Raw genomic sequence first — 18527 nt, forward strand, 5'->3', positions numbered from 1 at the left:
CCTGTAAGCAGTTCCTGCTTCGCTTGGGGTGGGTTTTTCTCCCGCTACTCGATGGTGTAGGGGGGTCCCTCGGCCTCTTCAGAGTATCAGTGCCCTTGCCGCCGTCCTGCGTGGCCCCACTGGCAAAGCTGTGCAACGAGCTCTGCTTCATTGGCGGTGTTAAAGCTGCTTGTGGCGGTGTTCGGGCCACCTTTGAGGCTTTTTGGAAAGCCATTGCTCCTTGGCTTGTAGCGAATTTTGCTTCGTCGGCCAAGTGTGCCACCGGCGAAGCAGGATTCGGGGGAACATCTCTCAGGGCCTCCAGGGTCCGCGCCCCGGCCCGGGATTCCTCCACGCGTGTGAATTTGGGATGGAACTTATGCGTAGGTGTGTGTGCGGTTTGCAAGTGATCCCGCCTAGGAGTTAGGCAGTACCTTCCCTCAGGTGCGGTCGCTGACAGAAGCTAGCTGCTGTGGGCGCAGTTATCTTCCGGAGCGGGCTCTGTCGAGGGCTGGATGCTTTGGCACCTAGTGCCCCTTCACCGCACTGCAGTCGATCAGCTGGTTAGTGGCCTGCACTATCCAGCCCTGGTACCCCAGTCGATCAGCTGCGAGGCCTGGAGTGAAGAAGAACGGGAGAATAGGCCCAAAGGAGAGAAAGGATGAAAAAAGGTGGGAATCTCCAAGTGACGAGTGAAAAGCGCCGTCCAAAGCACTCACGGTGGGCCCCAGCGCCCCTGCCCCCTTTGGGTGACCGTGGAAGTGCAACGCGCAGCCCGGATCAGAAGCCAGTCGGGGTGAGACTCGATCCTCCCAGGTGAGCACGCGGTGTCAGCAAGAGCTTGAGCTAATTTCGGGTATTTTTTTCCAGGTATCTTTCGCGATTTGTCTGTGTCTTGCAGAGCAGCTGTTTGGCGCGTCCGCACTCGAAAAATTCGCGGGTGTAACTCGCGTGTGTGTGTGTGTTTGTGTTGCCGTGTGTTGAAAGGTGAGTAGATATTGCGGCTTGTGGGATATTGGGAAACGCCTTCCGTCACACAACTCTAAATTAAAGTATAACTAACTAAACTAAACTAAACTAAATCGATCAACAGAAATTCAACTAAATTGCTTACTAACATTGCTATTACTATCAGATGAGAGCGTGTTAAATGAACACAGGTCAAATCATATTGCACACGGTTAACGAAACAACTTCCCGTCTGCCCAGCGCTTTGAATGTGTGTCTTGTGTGTGTGCGTTTCCGGTAATCGCTGTGGGTACCTGCTTCTGTGTGCTTACAACCGGTCATCGTTGAGTGGAAACTACATACTGTGGTGCTGTGCCGCAGACGTGGGCAGCTATCGGTATTGGTATCGGTATGTTCCTAAGCTGCTTTGGGTGGGCTCAAACTCTGAACCCAGAGCAAGGACAGTTGTGATTGCAGCAACAGAGAAACACAATACACCAACTAATTGGAGCGTAAATGTAGGAATCGTTCCGTAGAGGGGGGCTTAAAAATGCTAATCAATTATTTAGAGCCCTGTGATCCCAGGTCCCAGTGTCTCCTGGGCCTGTGCTGGTGTTGGGGCCATTGGGTGGGTGGATTATTTATGCTGCATGTCAGGAAACTAAATAATGTTTGCTAGATACAATGCCTAATTCAATAATACTCGAACACTGGTAAAATTATTTCATTTACTCGTAATTTCGTTTCTTGCATTTTCGTTAATGCTCCGCTGTGGCTTACATTTGTACAGACTGCACACTAAGACATTTATGTATGTTTGTTTGTTTAATAAGGAATCTTCAATATATATATATATATATATGTATGTATATCTACATAATAGACATCTATTGGAAATTCAAACGTGCTAGAATTTGCGTGTATTATTGCTCATACGAGCATTGATTTGTTTAGATTTTTTCAAAATTATCACCAGTAATTACGCGTACGACTACACTATGCAGTTGTCCGTTTGCCTTTAAAACTTGACTTCGTCCTTCGTCTCTCTGTATCTGTATCTGTCTGTGTCTGTAACTTTGTGTCTGTTGTTTAGTGTGTGTGTGTTTTTGGCTATGCCTGCCATCGCACTCCCCTGCTCTCATACGAGTAAAAGTAACCACAATACTCGTAATACTCATAGTCTCGGGTTCTGGTAAAGTACTTTTGTTTGTTTTTGGGGTTCGCTTGCATTTAAAATTGACTCACGCTGCTTCGTTTTATTCCTCCTATTAAAACTATATGTATATATGATGTATATGTGGATGAGTGGTGTCTTATCACCTCGTTATGCCCTCTGATATATATATAAATATTTATGTATATAAGTATTTGTAAGTGTGTATGTAAGTATAAACTATAAGCCTATAAGAATATAGTTGATCTTGAATTCGTTTTTATAGTTTTATTCTTTTTCCATTTTTAATTCATGTTCGATCTCAATATGCACATGCACTGTAGATAATTATGAATTCGTTTCGGTGTACAGAGTTCTTGGTTTTGTTTAGTGTTTCTCTTTAGCTTTTTGGGGAAATATATAACTCAAATCTTCGAAAAGGTTCGTAGCAACTAAAAAATATCTCTTGACCGTAGAAAATGTTTAGCAAATTGAGTATATCCTGTAATTGTTAGGCTTGTTAGGTGGTAGGCTTGTAGTTGTAACTCGTGTAAGCAGCATGGAAGGAAAATAGGTGGAAAAGCGGAATCCGGGTGCTCCGAAAAGTTGCAGTATAAAGCTCACTGAAAGACACATCGGAAACAAAAGGAACTGTTCTTCTGTTTCCTCCTTCTTTCCCCTATAAAGTATTCTTGTAGCCAGTTTTCAACTCGTGTGTGTGTGCTGTCGTATTGCTGTTCTTGTTTTTATTGGACGGTTTCACAAATTTTCATAATTTTGTTTTTGATTCTTGGTGGTTGTCAATTCAATACTGGATACTGAATAAACTTATCCATTTTGTGTTGCTGGTGTGTTCAGGCGAAGCGCATGAGACTACCATCAAATTCTGGGATAGACTCTGCCAATCGGCCTTCGTCAATCGAGCGCATTGCCATCCCAGACGAACAAATCATGGATTGGATACACAAGTGTGAACGAATCGGAAGAAATGCGCATTTCCTGGAGTTGAAAACTACAAGGCAATTGCAAACGCAGAAAACCAAAGCAATGGAACGGAAAACGAAACAAAACAAAGCAAAATAATTGGTACTCAACATTCAGTAGCATGCAAATACCGAAAGCCAGCGGACTATGCGGCCTTTCTTCTCGTAACAAGTTCTGGCCGCTAAAAGCCTTAAAGTGATTTACAATTTCAATTTACCACAAGTGGCTACGTAACGAAATTTGACTAATTTTCTTTGATTTGATTTTGAATGCGTTCAACTCAAGCTTAAATAATTGCTACTACAAAATAACTTTCCTGCTAAATTTCAATTTGAGAAAAATTATCAAATGAACTAAAAATAATTGTCCTAGTTTTTCATTTCTCTTAAATTTTGTTTTAAAATAATACTTTGAAGTAGTCGCTAATTACAACGTATGGCTTAGGCCCATAATGGTATTCCTTCGATTATTTGTTTAATTTGTTTGCTCTATATGCTTACTCGTATTTACAATTGTGGTTGGCGTTTTCATAAAGGATTGTTGCAAGGATTATGTTCGTTTGCCATTTTCCTGATTATTGGAAAATGTTTGGGTACCTTGGATTATCCTTTTAACATTTATAATGCCTAAAGTGTAAAATTGCCACTTGGGCCGTTCTCTCTGAAAACTTCTTCAAAATTTCGATATGTTAAAAATTCAGGATAGCTCGTTAAGTTATTTGGCATATCTTTTGGTTTTGGTTTAGGTATAGATATATTTCTTTAGTCGCTGATCGTAATGCTCGTGAATGAAGGGAAAAGGGCGTGAGGGATGTGCGTCTTGGTATGCCATGACTCTAACTTTCTTCTTTAACTGCATTGCGAGTGTTTTACAGTTTTTAACCAAATTATTTGTCACCTTCTTCTGTCACCGCTTCTGTAGCGGTGGTGGTTATCAAAATAAAAATGCAACTGCCAGATTCTTTTACATATATATTTATATCAAAAAATGAGCGCGCATGTTACAAACTCTGGGCTTAAAGGATACGCGTTAAAAAATAACAACAAAATTTAAATATTAAATAAAACAAATCATATATAGTACATATATCATATACGGACATATATGCAATATACACATATATATTTAACTATAGTTGCCGTTTCATTCGCAAACAGCAGCTAAATATATATCTTTTATTTTGTTTTGCTATTTCAAACTAAATGTACGATATTAAAAGCAATAAAATACGCAATAAAAATAAAACGCACAGACACTCCCTCTCGGGAGAAGCCGAATAAAACTATTAACAATTAAAAATCCATATTATCAGATGTGTGTTTATAAATTATATAGCTACCAAGTTTGTTATATATAGTTTGTTATATTTTATATTTTATATATTTAATATTAATTTATTTTTTATTGATTGGATTATTACCTAATAAGGAGCTTCAAGATCGTTGTTGCTTTATGTTCTTAAAAATTAATATTTATCAATTAATTATTAACGAGATTTTCTTTTTGTTTTGCAATTTTTTCTCTCTTTTTATTGTATTTAAGCTTGTCAATAAATCATGTTCGTATTTTAAATTAAGTACAATAATACTTAATCTTTACAAAAATATTGTACAATTAATGATTAAAAAACAATTTACATAATAACTAAGACTGTAAAGACACTTGAAATAATAACACGAACTAGATTTCGAAATGAGAGGGAGTTGCAATAAATAAATAGAAGGAAATAAAGTCTCGCTTAAAGCCCAAATTGCACATAGTTTGATTGTATTGTTGTTTAATGATGGATGAAACACAATCTGTATGGAAGCAAATGATTCCGTCAAGCGGTGAATGGTGAATGCTAAATGATAAATGGTGAATGTGGTTGGCGAAGTGTGCGGGAAGGGGGTGTTGAAGAAATTCGATTCGCGGCCGTGGCATAGTGTAAGTATTCGTATTCGTTGATTTGAATTTAGGATATATGGAACAACGCCCTGTATAATGTACAGACAGGCGCTGCCAGCTGAGACTAACCGGGTCTCGCATTGCCGCCTGTTCGGGTTCGAAATGATAAAATGATAAACGTAGGTGAACCGATTAGATTAGAATTTCTGGTTTATATTTAGTTAAATGTCATTATAGATAATTTAACATACGCCTTTGATATGGTGTTGTTGCTTTTGCTTTATTGCTGATATCGTTAATTAATTCTTTTCTTTTCCTTTCTTTCATTTTCTTTACTGTTATTTTCATTACCATTATCCGCATTTGCAATACGCCCTAATCCTCCTCTGCGCGTCGTCGTTGTCGCACTGCTTTTGCTAACTTTACTTGGAGTTCTGAAATGTTTGACTCTTTCTTCTCTTACTTTAAAACGCCTCAAAAATATGTTCATTTTTTATACCCGATACTCAAAATGAGTATTGGGGTATATTAGATTTGTGGTAAAAGTGCATGTGTGTAACGTCCAGAAGGAATCGTTTCCGACCCCATAAAGTATATATATTCTGGATCAGCATCAATAGCCGAGTCGATTGAGCCCTGTCTGTCTGTCCGTCTGTCCGTCCGTCCGTCTGTCCGTCCCCTTCAGCGCCTAGTGCTCAAAGACTATAAGAGCTAGAGCAACGATGTTTTGGATCCAGATTTCTGTGATATGTCACTGCTACAAAAATATTTCAAAACTTCGCCCCGCCCACTTCCGCCCCCACAAAGGACGAAAATCTGTGGCATCCACATTTTAAAAGATACGATAAAGCCAAAAACGCAGAATCGTAGAGGATGACTATATCTTCTAGAGTGCAAAATCTGAACCAGATCTTATAATTATTATAGCCAGAATCCAGAAAACAATTTCATTCTTTCTCGCTCTGTCTCTCTCTAACACACAGGTTTCATGGTCGGCTTTGCCAATTGCAAAATATGAGTTCAAGGATCTCAGAACCTATAAAAGCCAGAGCAACCAAATTTGGTATCCACACTCCTGTGATATCGGACCTTGACCGTTTCGTGTCCAAATTTCGCCACACCCCCTTCCGCCCCCGCAAAGGACGAAAATCTGGGGCATCCACAAATCTCAGAGACTATTAAAGCTAGAGTAACCAAATTTGGTATCCGCACTTCTGTTAGATCGCACTATAAAACGTATATCTCAGAATTTCGCCCCACCCCCTTCCGCCACCACAAAGGACGAAAATCTGTTGCATCCACAATATTGCAGATTCGAGAAAACTAAAAACGCAGAATCATAGATAATGACCATATCTATCAGACTGCTGAATCTGGATCAGATCGGATCATTTTTATACCCAAAAGGAACAAATCAATTTGCACTGGCTACGCAGCGCCCGACGTCACGCTCAGACTGATTTTCTGTCTCTCTCGCACGCACTCTTTGTCGTGTCGTTTAATATTAGCGGCGTCTGCCGGAGGAGAGCCATACTGACTTCGTATCGGGTATAACCGTAGAGTTGCGGTGTCCGCAGCAACTCACAACGTTCCCACTCGTTTTTGTTTTATGTCTGCGGTTGGCATGTCTGTCTCCCCACTTGCACTTAACTTAATTTCTGGTAGGTTTAATATTTTTGTTTTTGTTTTGTTTGTTTGTTGGTTTTTGTTTTTAGGTTTTTTTACATTTAGTGTAAAATTAATATTAATTTTAATGTAAATACAAATACAGCTCATACACATAAATTTATGCCTTTTTCAGCTTTGTAAATTAAGCACAAAAATTATGTTTATCGTCTTGTCTTTTCTTGTTTTGTTAATAGTTAAAACATTGGCTTGTGCAAGTTTTTCCTCTTCCCTCTGTGGTTTTCCTTTGTTTTCTTTCCTTTCCTTTTCTCTTCCATTCTTTTTTAATTCTTTTTGCTAAAGTAAGAAATTTAAAATGAACTGCAAGTGCTGCAGCAGCAGTGCGCAGTGTTTGCCTTTCTCATAACTAAAATTAATAAATTTCATTTAAATATGCTAAATTTTTGGATTAAATTTACACATTTATTTCGCTCTCAATAAATAGTTTTGTTAAGACTTTTTCTCACGCCCGAATACTTGTCGAAATATTGTTCAAGGAAATGTTTTTTATTTGTTGCATATTTAACCGTATCCGTATTCCGTTTCAAAATCTTGATATTAACTAAACAGATATCTGCCTGTGGGATAGGAGGTTTGTGAGAGGGATCGGATCATGGGATCGCGGGCAGGGGATCTCATTATTTTAACATTCATTTTATTATTTTTGTTTTATTCCGGTTTATATCGTTTCGTTAAACGTTACATATCATACAATTGGATAAAATGGATTCAAGTGTGAGAAACAGGAAGCAGTACAAAAAATGGTAAGTGTGCTTTCTGGCTTGCGTTTTGTTGTGTGAGAAAGTCGTCGTCTTCCATTTTTTGTAGCCCTATTAGCATTTTCATTTGTTTTCCAGTCGCCACGCAAACGCATGTAATGTCCTGTAATATTCTATATAGTGTGCATAGCGTGTTGGCTTTTTAACGAGTCCGTACCATACATAGGACGAAAAATAAAGGGTGTCTGAATCATTGAAGATGAGTTCAGTTGTTCTATGTAAGTGGCTCGTAAAAAAGTACATGCGTTTGCGCCCCCGTGGTCTTCTGGTTGGATTTGTCTGGTTCTGAGTTCAGTTTATCAATCAATTGGATGCCTCAGCATTTTCCCCTTTACTGCTGGCACTGGAGTGTTGTCGCGTGTATAAGACCTCTGAATGTTCTTGTTGTAGTTTTATAATTTTTGTAGTTTTGTAGTTTTTGTAGTATTGGTTGTCTTATGCCCTCTGCTTCTTGGTTGTTGTGTAGTGTGTTCTTGATGGGCCTGTTGTTGTTGGCCTCGCTTACACAATCGTTATCAAATCTCAATTGTAGATGTCCACCTTGGAGTCGACCGCATTCTCCTTCTCGATCATGCCCTCGTTGGTCGCATTGTTCCAGGCTCCGTTCATGCTTTTGGAGGAAGAAAAGCACAGCTTCATGATGAATGGGAATTTGGTGCCTATGTGGAAAGGATAAAAGAGATATAAAGCGATGTGGTTCCTTCACAAAAACATTGATTATAGCACATATATATTTAGATTTGGTGTGTATAAGTGTTGTATATTCTTGAATTTAGTTTTTCATTGATTTTGCTGGAGAAGTCTTCGATTGTGTGTTTCACGAATGGATGGATGGTCGGATGGATGGATGGATCGAAGGGAGGGTTGAATGAAATGTGATTATAGGCTGAAATATATATTAATTAACCCCCAACTGCCTCCTCAACCCTGCCCTGACCGATGCAATGCAATCAAGGCCTGAAGTCGTTGGGTACACAGCCCGCAGTTATGATCCCACAAATATACAATATGTGGGAGCACTGCCTAATATTAGTATATATGCCGCATATCAATGGAATCGAAATCACTCATATGTGAAAACTGTTACACAATGCACACACAAATACCTCACAGCATAATTCTGCTGCCTGAAAGTAGGCAATGTCCCTTGTTTGCACTCGGCATTTCCACTCTCGTTTCCATTTGCATTTGCATTTCCCCATTTGCTTCAGTACGATTGCGTGCGGCGTGTGGTGTGAGTCATGGGTGTGCATACGTGCACGAGTATTTGCATTATTTACACTTTTAATTACTGTTTGCGATGCACTCGAGCGGCACTCGGAGCAGCAGCAGCAGCGTCAACAGCAAATAACCAAACAAGGATATCGACAAAATTATGCGAAAGGGAATGCCACTCTACCAAGATGTTCCTAAGCGCTTTCCCCACAAGGTGTAAACAATGATAATACTGGAAAATGTATGCCAATGCCAAGCCCATACTCGACTGAACCAATTTTCTGGTGGCTGGGCTTGAAGAGACAGCCGATAGTGGCAGAAGAAGGCCGGCGGGGCAAGACTTTGGCATAGTTGATTTTCATTGCGGTCAAATGATGTTGCCACATTTATATTGCCCATGTATACAAGGCTAATAACAAACGATAGAGTGGCGGGGGCAAATCTGCAGCCCCAGTCGTATGCGGGAACTGGTGCTGGTGAAATTTGTATGTGAAAACTTTTATTGGTCGTCCCGGGTCTCGGGACTAATTGTTGGAGTAACGCCTCCAGCGAGCGACCCATTTATGAATAACTGCCAACTGGAATTGTTTAACTTAATGACCAAATTAAAATTAAAATTTTCATCGCGGGCAACGAAACTGGAAAGTTTGCTGGCCAGAAATCAGCCAAAGAAACATGAAAGGTAAAAGTTTGCATTGCGTGGAATGGGGCTGGGGCAGGAGCAGGGGCTTGGGGTGGAGGTGGGATGGTGTAGAGGGGACGCGGCTGCACAACAGTTGAAAGTCAAAAGGCCATGCGAAATAGCTGGCAAAACTTTTGACTGTCGAGCAGGAGGTGAAGGACTAAAAGAGGAGTACAAAATAAAACAAAAATTCATGTTGCCTACTTATTGAGGCGTGTTTTTGGAGGTTTTGATGAAAAAAATTTCGTGTAACTTTTGGATTCTGGGGTGGCCATATAAATTTGACTTTCTTTCTTTTAAAAAAACACTTAAACACAAAACTATCTCACCTTTACCCTCAATAGGCAGATGGTTGCACTTCATGATGGCCAGGACCGCCTGCGAGATGTTGGGGAACTCGATCAGTCCCGACGACGAGCGCTCGGTCTTCAAGGGGAACAGGCGCACCGATGTGGCGGGCACATCCTTGATGTTGAAGATTCCAATCAACTGGTCCGCGGTCAGACCGGGCGGTGTGTTGAAGAAGTGCAAGATCTGTGGAGAATTAAAGGGGAATCAATGAGTTTGCGATATGGGCACATATGGAGGTATATTGCGGGTCTTACCTTGCTCGGTGGTTGAATGCGATTCTTACTGGCCTGGGCCGGCGATAGGAAACGATTGTTTTTGGAGCCAGTATACTCTTTGAAACTGGGTGTGTGATCCGGCAGCAAGAATGGGTTGATCACCTCGGATAGGAAGTTTTGCTTGGAGAAAGCAATCTGTATTTTGCCGCCAGCAAAAATTCCAACGGGAATGTTATTCAAGTGCTGTACGCAACGCTCAACGGCCACTGAATCGCCCATCTGGACCATGGCTGTGCCCTCTTTGGTCTTTAAGAACTTGATCTGCAAGGTGGAGAAATACGAGTATGTGAGGTTAAATTTCCGTCAATATGGAACGAGTTTCTCCCTGCAAGCGATGTCACCTCAATGCAAATAAATTCAATTATAGTGTATAAGCGTGTGTGCACCCCACCCCCATGTGTTCTCCGTCCGTGCCACAGTTGACCTTTGGCTATGGCTTCTCCCTGGCTGATTGAATTGCCACTCTTGTCGCTGCCCTCTCCCCGTTCCTGCCTCGTTTAAGCCAAGCTACGTTCCAAGCAATACACTTTCATTGAATTCAATTTAAAATTTTTTTTCAAATGCAATTACATGACAGAATGGTGCCCTTAATTCTCCGCTCATTGTGAGGGGTCTTTCCCTCTTACATATATGTTTGGGGCGGGATGCCCGTCCACCCCCCCCACCACCACACCATTATGTCATATCCGACTCTCCCTTATTGGGTCATCAAATTCTATCGTACGTGCCCAATTGCCAGAAATAGCTGAAAATATTTTCATTGCCTGTAATTTTTACTTGACAAATATTCGATGTCAGTCGACACTCTCGTTGGAGTCTGTCAGATATGGATAACGCTGAGCACTAGCCGCTGAAGGGGACGGACAGACGGACGGACGGACGGACAGACGGACAGACAGACAGGGCTCAATCGACTCGGCTATTGATGCTGATCAAGAATATATATACTTTATGGGGTCGGAAACGATTCCTTTTGGACGTTACACACATCCACTTTTACCACAAATCTAATATACCCCAATACTCATTTTGAGTATCGGGTATAAAAATGGTGGAGCCCCCTCTGCCGTCTTTTGGTTGTGCAACTAAAATGTTTTATTGTTGGCTAAGAGTTGCATGCATTGTTTAATTCTTGAGAACTAGATCACATCATGTGTTTGCATGGCCCCTTTTTAATTGTCAATAGTCCAATCGACTGGTAAATATTTAAAACTAAATAAATGCCCGAATGTGGTTTCATGTGTGAGGCCTGCTACAAGTCTCAAGGGGTCGCAATCGAAACAAATACGCTCGAATCGAGTTTAGGCCTGAACAGAGGGATGGCCCAAAGTATATAAAACGCAAATGGGGCTTATCGAACACGAAACACAAAAGCGAGAAACGAAACGAATCATAAAAGTAAAACAATGTATAAAAGTAAATATAGACCATAAATCAGTCAAGCAGAAAGCGGGCAGATTGCCTCTGGACTCGCCCCCCCCATTCCCAGTCGGCGTCCCGGAAAAACAAAGGGATAATGAAATTACAAACATGCAAACAGAAGGCTAACACAGACACACACCAAACACACATAGGCAAACAGCAGTACATCAGGACATCAGGACCAGAGCCACGGCCACTGCCAGGACTCTGGGCAAATCAAAGAGAGCTTCATGCCTGGATGTCCATTGCTGGTCAGCGGTGGCAAACATTCTGTGCGTGTCTAATGAGCTGTGCTGTTGCGTGGTGCCACCCGTTCCTGGCCCTCCTGGCGCTGCTTTTGCCACCCCCGCGTTGCGTTAATTAAAATGCGACCCGCTCCCCCGGTGACCCCATCGCTTTGTTGTGCAATGTTGCATGGTGTCTGCTCTGCCATTTGATTTAATTGCTCACGCGCTGGTCGGCATTAGAGGAACCAGCCGCGATGCCTGACTTCTGGCCCCGCCATCAGCCTCAACCCCAGCCCCAACGCCATTTACACTTCCGTTTCCCCCCAGAATCTATCCAAATGTTTTTTTAATGCGCATTTAATTGGGTGCGTTGTGTGTGTGTGTGTGTGGGAGTTCGTCTTTAAAGACTTCCTCGATTTTGCTTTCGTAGCTTTTGGCCCTGTCAGCACCGACCTATTTGTGTCATGCCATTTAACCTGAAAATCAATTTGATGATGACTTCATCGCCCAGCTCCAAAAATAATTACCCAGCTTGCCGCTCCTTCAGCTCGAATGGCAACGGCCTCAAGAATATGCTCCAAATACCAGCGGAATACCGATACACCCGCCCGATACACATCGTCTAGAGGCCTCCATCAAATTGTAAATCACAAAATGCAAACACAATCCAATTTTGTCGCCTCTCCTTCTCCGCCCATGGCCGTACCTGGGTCTCGGTCTGGGTCTGGTCTGTCACATTTGACAGCTATCTTGCCAAGCTTCGACAGGTTGAAATTCCATCTACGGCCTACGTTTTTCGGCAGGTTAATGCCAAACCCTGTTAGGACTCTTTCGCTTCTTGAAATCGAATACTTTCTGGCGTCGCTACAACATCCGCTATGGCAGGGATGTTTTCTTTTAGCCAACACCATTCGAAATGAATTCCTCTGCTTATATAAGGGTAAGGATATGCTGGCTTCGGTTAGGCGCTATCCCTAATTTACAGAAGGTCTCATCCCGAATACTTTCCCATGGCATTCCCATTAACACCGACCCATCGGGGGTCGGACAAAAGAGAGGAGAAGGAAACTCACTTTGATCGAGTGGCCATCAATTCATCATTCGCAATTCAAACATGTCGGACCATAAACCGACACACACGCGGGCGACCACCCTCACACACACGCCGCAGATTTTATAATGAGACAGCGGCCCACCCCCTTGCTGAGGCGTGTGGGTGGACCGACTCTGTGTGGGTGCATCGATGCGATGAGAGAGGGAGGCAGAAATGGCGAGAGACAAGCCAGAGAAAAGAGACCAGGAGAGAAATGTATGTGTTTGCGGCTTAGCCGGCCAGTGAATAATGTTTGCGCATAATCATTTTTAATGGCTAATGAGTAGTTTCCGTCTTGGACAGGAAGTTGGCAATAAATTTCCACCACTCCCTCGCCCACCCAGTCCAGGTCAAGTGTCAGAGCCAGAGCCAGAGCCAGAGCCCAGAAATAAACCGAGCTAAATGGCCGTGTCCTGAATTATCGCCCCCCCACCCCACACATAATGGCCGGAGAAGAGCCCTGTCTTGAGAGTGGGCATAGTATTTGCATGGATAATTTATCTAATGCCGAGGTCCGCCAGATAAGGACTTCGATCGGGCATTCTCAAGGTGATTTTCTCTGGAGTCGAATGGAATTTAGAATGTATATGAAATTCTGACTGAAAAACCCCCGCTACGAAAATGCTTTGCCCTCAGCCACTTCAGTGTTTGGTGAAAGTCATTCCTGTGGTCCCCAGTCGCCTTGACTCGCTTTATCGCAGACATAAAGAAAACAAAACATGTAATGGGGACCGACGAAGAGAACCCACGTCGGTGTGTCCTTGGTGAGCGCAATTGTCAAAGGACGCACACCCACACTCCAGATCCCCTCTTCTGGCAAAAAAACAAGGAGGGGCGGAAGCTATAGTAGCTATAAACTGAAAGCAGTGGCAGTGGCAGTGGTACAACCCAAGAAAGTTTTTAGCATTTGACTTTGATGTCAGTGGCGGGCGGGGGGTAGGGGGTTGGATTCCGCCAGGCACATGGCACATGGCACATGGCAAAGGCGCTCCATTTTTCCACTAAACGCTCCCCAAGCGAGTATTCCTTTTGGCTTCCTTTTCGACTCACAATGAGAACATTTTGAATTGTCATTTGGCAAAGCTATTAAATGGATTCCTTTTTGGCCGTCATCGTGTTTTGATTTACAGCGACTACCAATCGTTTTCGCATTGTTGGAGGAAAAGCCGCCGGACTTTAGGATCCCAGTACCCCAGTACCCCTAGCAATCCCTAGCACTTAGCCCGCGTCCCCATACCGCCTTCAGATAAAGCTGATGACGCTGCACTGATTGTTGTCCCGAGGCATGCCACACACACATGTCCCTGCCGATCCGGCTGGCCAGAAGCAGTACCCTGCTAGTGCCATTGCCTCTCCAGGCGGTGGCCTGGCCTCGTCCTTTTATTGCCTTTCGTTTTATTTGCGCATTTGCAAATGGACCACAGACACAAAAAGTGTCTTGCGGTTCTCCATCCGCTCCGTCATCAAATCATCAAAGGCTCTGCTCTATTGAGTATTGTCATTGTGTTTCACTCTTTTTTGGGTTGGACATCACTGCATCGCTTGCGCGGTAATATATGTATGTAGGAAACGAAGGAAAGAGAGAGACACGAAGCGGTCGTGTTTTCGTCGTGTCGTCGGGATAGAGCAGTAATCGGCTCTGAGAGAGCCGATAGCAAGAGAGAGAGATTAGTCAGTTGTCAGTTCAGCCACGCATCAGACGTACACGCATATAATTAGTCACAAACATACTTGTAAAACTTGGAGCTGTTATAATTTTAAGTCCAACATACTTATCAAATAAATGTTACTCGTTGCCATCAAGCAACTTAAACTACTACAAATTGGGGGCTCGTCCGGGATAAGCCCAAGACAACAACATTTGCAAGTGAGATTTGTGCGTGTATTTGGAAATTTTGGCGAACACGAGGCTAGAGCTACAAGGAGACATGCGGCACAGAGACGACAATCTGAGCGCGTTCGTTCCAAAGAGAGCAGAAGCGACAAAACGACGGCAGACGGCAGCAAACACAGCAAGAATCAAAACCTTCGTTGTTGTTGTTGTGCATTGCGTCTGAGAGGCTAGAGCTACAAGGAGACAAGCGGCACAGAGACGACAATCTGAGCGCGTTCGTTCCAAAGAGAGCAGAAGCGACAAAACGACGGCAGACGGCAGCAAACACAGCAAGAATCAAAACCTTCGTTGTTGTTGTTGTGCATTGCGTCTGAGAGGCTAGAGCTACAAGGAGACAAGCGGCACAGAGACGACAATCTGAGCGCGTTCGTTCCAAAGAGAGCAGAAGCGACAAAACGACGGCAGACGGCAGCAAACACAGCAAGAATCAAAACCTTCGTTGTTGTTGTTGTGCATTGCGTCTGAGAGGCTAGAGCTACAAGGAGACAAGCGGCACAGAGACGACAATCTGAGTGCGTTCGTTCCAAAGGAAGCAGAAGCGACAAAACGACGGCAGCAAACAGCAAGAATCAAAGAACATTGATTGTTGTTGTGTTGCACTGCGTCGGACGAAGACTACAACTACAAGAAAAGACAAGCAGCAGTTCATTTTGTAACAGCAGAAGCAGCGACGATTCGGGAAGCGACAAAGAGTTATCGGCGAACGGCGAGAGCAAGGCAAGGCAACAAAGAGAGGACGGCAACAGCGACATCGACAGGCAAGCGAGATCTGGATGTGGTGGTGTGTGTGCGTCAAATTTGGAGTCTGGAAAGTTCTGCGCAGAAGCGAGAGTTAACAAGGGTAAACCCATAGTAAGGTGAGCGTTAACAGAGAGAGAGAAGCGATCGTTAACAGTGACGACTTTAAAGGCGTTTTCGGAGTCGATGTTAACTGGAAAATTGTTAACAGGCCAGCAGTAATAAGGTTGTTTAAGTTGATTTAATTACATTTTCTTAGATATAAGCTAATATCAATTATTTTGTATTTAAATCGTCACGATGCAAGTTGAAGAGATAATGACACTGAGAGTCGCACATTTGCGAGAGAAGTTAAGAGAGCTTGCGTTGCAGACGACGGGACGAAAGCGCGATTTGCAAGATAGACTATTAATACATCACGGCTTTCCAGTTGAGGATGAAGAAGAGTCAGAGAATGAGTCCGTAGTAACAGCAGTGGATGATACCGTAGCAGTTCAACCAGGTACGCGACAGGCAGAGTATAAATCTTGGTTTACGCTAAAAGACGTGGAAGGTAGTGTGTCACAATTTTCTGGTTCTAATAACCCCGACATCAATCAATGGATAGAGGAATTAGAAGAATGCGCAGCTACTGTTCAATGGAGTCAATTACAATTATTCATTTATGCCAAGCAGTTGTTAGTTGGTGCAGCAAAATCTTTCGTTCGTAGTTTGCGTGATATTCGTAACTGGAATTCGTTGAAGGCAGCTCTGTTGGATGAGTTTAGTGTTAAACTGTCGTCCGTAGAAGTACATAGAATGTTGCAAAAGCGCCAGCAGAAAAAAGGAGAGTCGTTGCATGAGTTTTTGTATGCGTTAATGGAGATAGCCAAGCCAATTAAACTAGATGATGAGAGTTTAATCGAATATTTTGTGGATGGTATACCAGACGCTAGGGCAAGTAAGGCAATGCTGTACCAAGCTAGAAACTTAAAGGAGCTTGAATTTCAGATCGATGTTTACCAGAAAGCTAGAGGCGGATCCAAGCCGATGAGTAAGAATTGGCCGCTGAGTAATAAAAGTGAGAGTTCGGTGAAAGGGTCGATGGCAGAGAATTTTAGGAAATGTTTTAAGTGTGGAGACAAATCGCATTTGAGGAAAGATTGTCCCAAAAATGATTTTTGTTGTTTCAAATGTGGCCAACCAGGACACCGTGCTGCAAGCTGTAATGTCAAGGTCGAAACCAGACAAGAAAAGAGATCGAATACGAACATTATTCGAGATAAGGAAGTTGTCAGTTCAGCCACGCATCAGACGTACACGCATATAATTATTCACAAACATACTTGTAAAACTTGGAGCTGTTATAATTTTAAGTCCAACATACTTATCAAATAAATGTTACTCGTTGCCATCAAGCAACTTAAACTACTACATGTATTTCGTAGTAAAGGTATATTCCGACTTACCCGGGCCACGTTGCCGTACAGGCACACCAAATTGAAGAGCTTATCCGTGTTCGAAGTATTATGGTCCAGGCCATAGACCATCATGACAGCGCCCTGCATCAGCGACATCCAGGAAGAAAAAGAAGAAAAAAGGGAAAAAACGGGAGAGAACGGGAAGGTAATTAAAATTGTGTCTGGCAGGGAGGATCCGGCTTTGATCCGGCTCCGTTCGATGGCAGCGTGCGCCCAGAGATTGCCGGAAATTCAAATAATATCCGTGTGATGCAATTCGTGGAAGTGCCACTTCAGGGGTGCACGCTGTCTTCGACACCAATGTGTGTGTGTGTGTGTGAGTGAGTGTACATACTTCCTCCTGCCACCGGCGGCGAGCACTCACCTGAGCCTGTCCCTGAGGTGTGAAGGCGACGGGAGCATTGCGTCCGGGCACCATGCCGGTGGGCTCCTTCATGAGTCCAGTGGGATGGATGGAGGCGCCCTTCCAGTTGTCCGGAGTAGTGGGATGATATTCGGGGGCTCCGAATGGCGGGAAGGCGGCGCCTGGTCCCAATAGCGGTGGCTCTTTAAATTGACAAAGATTGTGCGATTGAGCTGGGGCAACTAGTTGATGGTGTTGGTGGTGATGATATGGTTGTTGTTGTTGGTGGTGGTGTTGTTGTTGTTGTGGTGTTGCATGTTGCTGTTGTTGTTGTGGTACAACTGCGTTTTTGTTCATTGATTTGTATTGTAAGTTTTGCAACCGATTGCATGCAACAACAATAAACGTTAGGCAAATCAACAAAATGAAACGAAACAGAAAAGGAAACGTATTCGGATTTAAGCCAGAATTAACTTTAAGACTTAACGTAAAAGGATGGATGGATTTACGTTTGATTTTGTTTTGGTTTTGTTTATTATTGTTGCATGCCACGATAATGATTCTGTCGTAGTTCTTCTGAAGCGTTCTTCTAATGCCAAACCCAACCAGACCTCGAAAACCACGAGCCAGAGCTCACAGACAGGACACACAGAGATGCCCAGCCGCCTCGGCGGCATGGGTGTGTGTGGGTCTGATATTTTTGGCCGTGGTCAGATGAGCTTTTGGGTGGGTTTTCGAAGCGGTTTTGCCCCTCCTTATTGGCTATGTAAGTTAATTGAATTTTTAGGCTGGGAGGGAAAAAATGTAGCGAATACGAGGATACGCCACCAAATTGGTGTGGGCTTTTCTTCGATCTGCCATTTTGTTTTGCTTTATGGCGGCTGCATTGGATTTGTGTTTATGTTTGTGTGTGCGGAGACCGGAAATGGCCGAAAATAGCCCATAGCTCTGGCACTGAACGAGAGTCGCCTGGTTGATCTACAATCCAATTTTCGCCCCACTGTGCAGAAATAACAATAAACATTTCCGCAACGTCGACTTCTGTCAGAGCCATCGACAGGGCCCCATTCCAGCAGAGGCGCAACCACAGCCACAGCCGCAGTCGGGTAAATCTCCCACACACAACCCACTTATAATTAAAGCGGAAACGGCTACAAACTGACAAAATGTCGCGGAAAATATGGCGGCGGAAGCCCTGGAAGACATTAAATTAACTTTAAAAGTGTCGCACATGTGGCAAGAGCTGTTGCAAACAGCAAAGTAAATGCCGCGCACAGGAACGGCTGGAGGGGGAGGGACTGCTGGGAAAGGCGTCCCACAGAGTCACGTCAGGAACTGAATTTGCATGTTATGGTCTTGTTATGGCAGAGCAGAGCTGCACCAGGACTCCATTCTAGAGAGCTGGGTTTTTTCTTGTTTTGATTTGATTTAG

General features: G+C 43.3%; 1 protein-coding gene across 15 annotated transcripts in view; it reads right to left on the bottom strand.

Moving 5' to 3' along the window:
• Nucleotides 1–7265: 7265 nt before the first annotated feature.
• LOC117185934 (heterogeneous nuclear ribonucleoprotein L-like) overlaps nucleotides 7266–18527 on the bottom strand; it is a 193468-nt gene continuing 182206 nt past the window's right edge. For 14 of the 15 annotated variants that reach the window (XM_033398671.1, XM_033398670.1, XM_033398669.1 and 11 more), the window contains 5 exons: nucleotides 17117–17298; nucleotides 16741–16833; nucleotides 9898–10179; nucleotides 9622–9826; nucleotides 7266–8054 (listed from right to left, as the gene is read on the bottom strand). In XM_033398671.1, coding sequence (XP_033254562.1) covers nucleotides 7918–8054; nucleotides 9622–9826; nucleotides 9898–10179; nucleotides 16741–16833; nucleotides 17117–17298 — 899 coding nt within the window. In that variant the 3' untranslated portion in view covers nucleotides 7266–7917. Of the gene's footprint in view, nucleotides 8055–9621; nucleotides 9827–9897; nucleotides 10180–16740; nucleotides 16834–17116; nucleotides 17338–18527 lie in introns of all 15 variants that reach the window. The other variant, XM_033398667.1, reaches the window with a different exon arrangement.

Source organism: Drosophila miranda (genome assembly GCF_003369915.1).
Source record: "Drosophila miranda strain MSH22 chromosome Y unlocalized genomic scaffold, D.miranda_PacBio2.1 Contig_Y2_pilon, whole genome shotgun sequence".
Classification (NCBI taxonomy): domain Eukaryota; kingdom Metazoa; phylum Arthropoda; class Insecta; order Diptera; family Drosophilidae; genus Drosophila; species Drosophila miranda.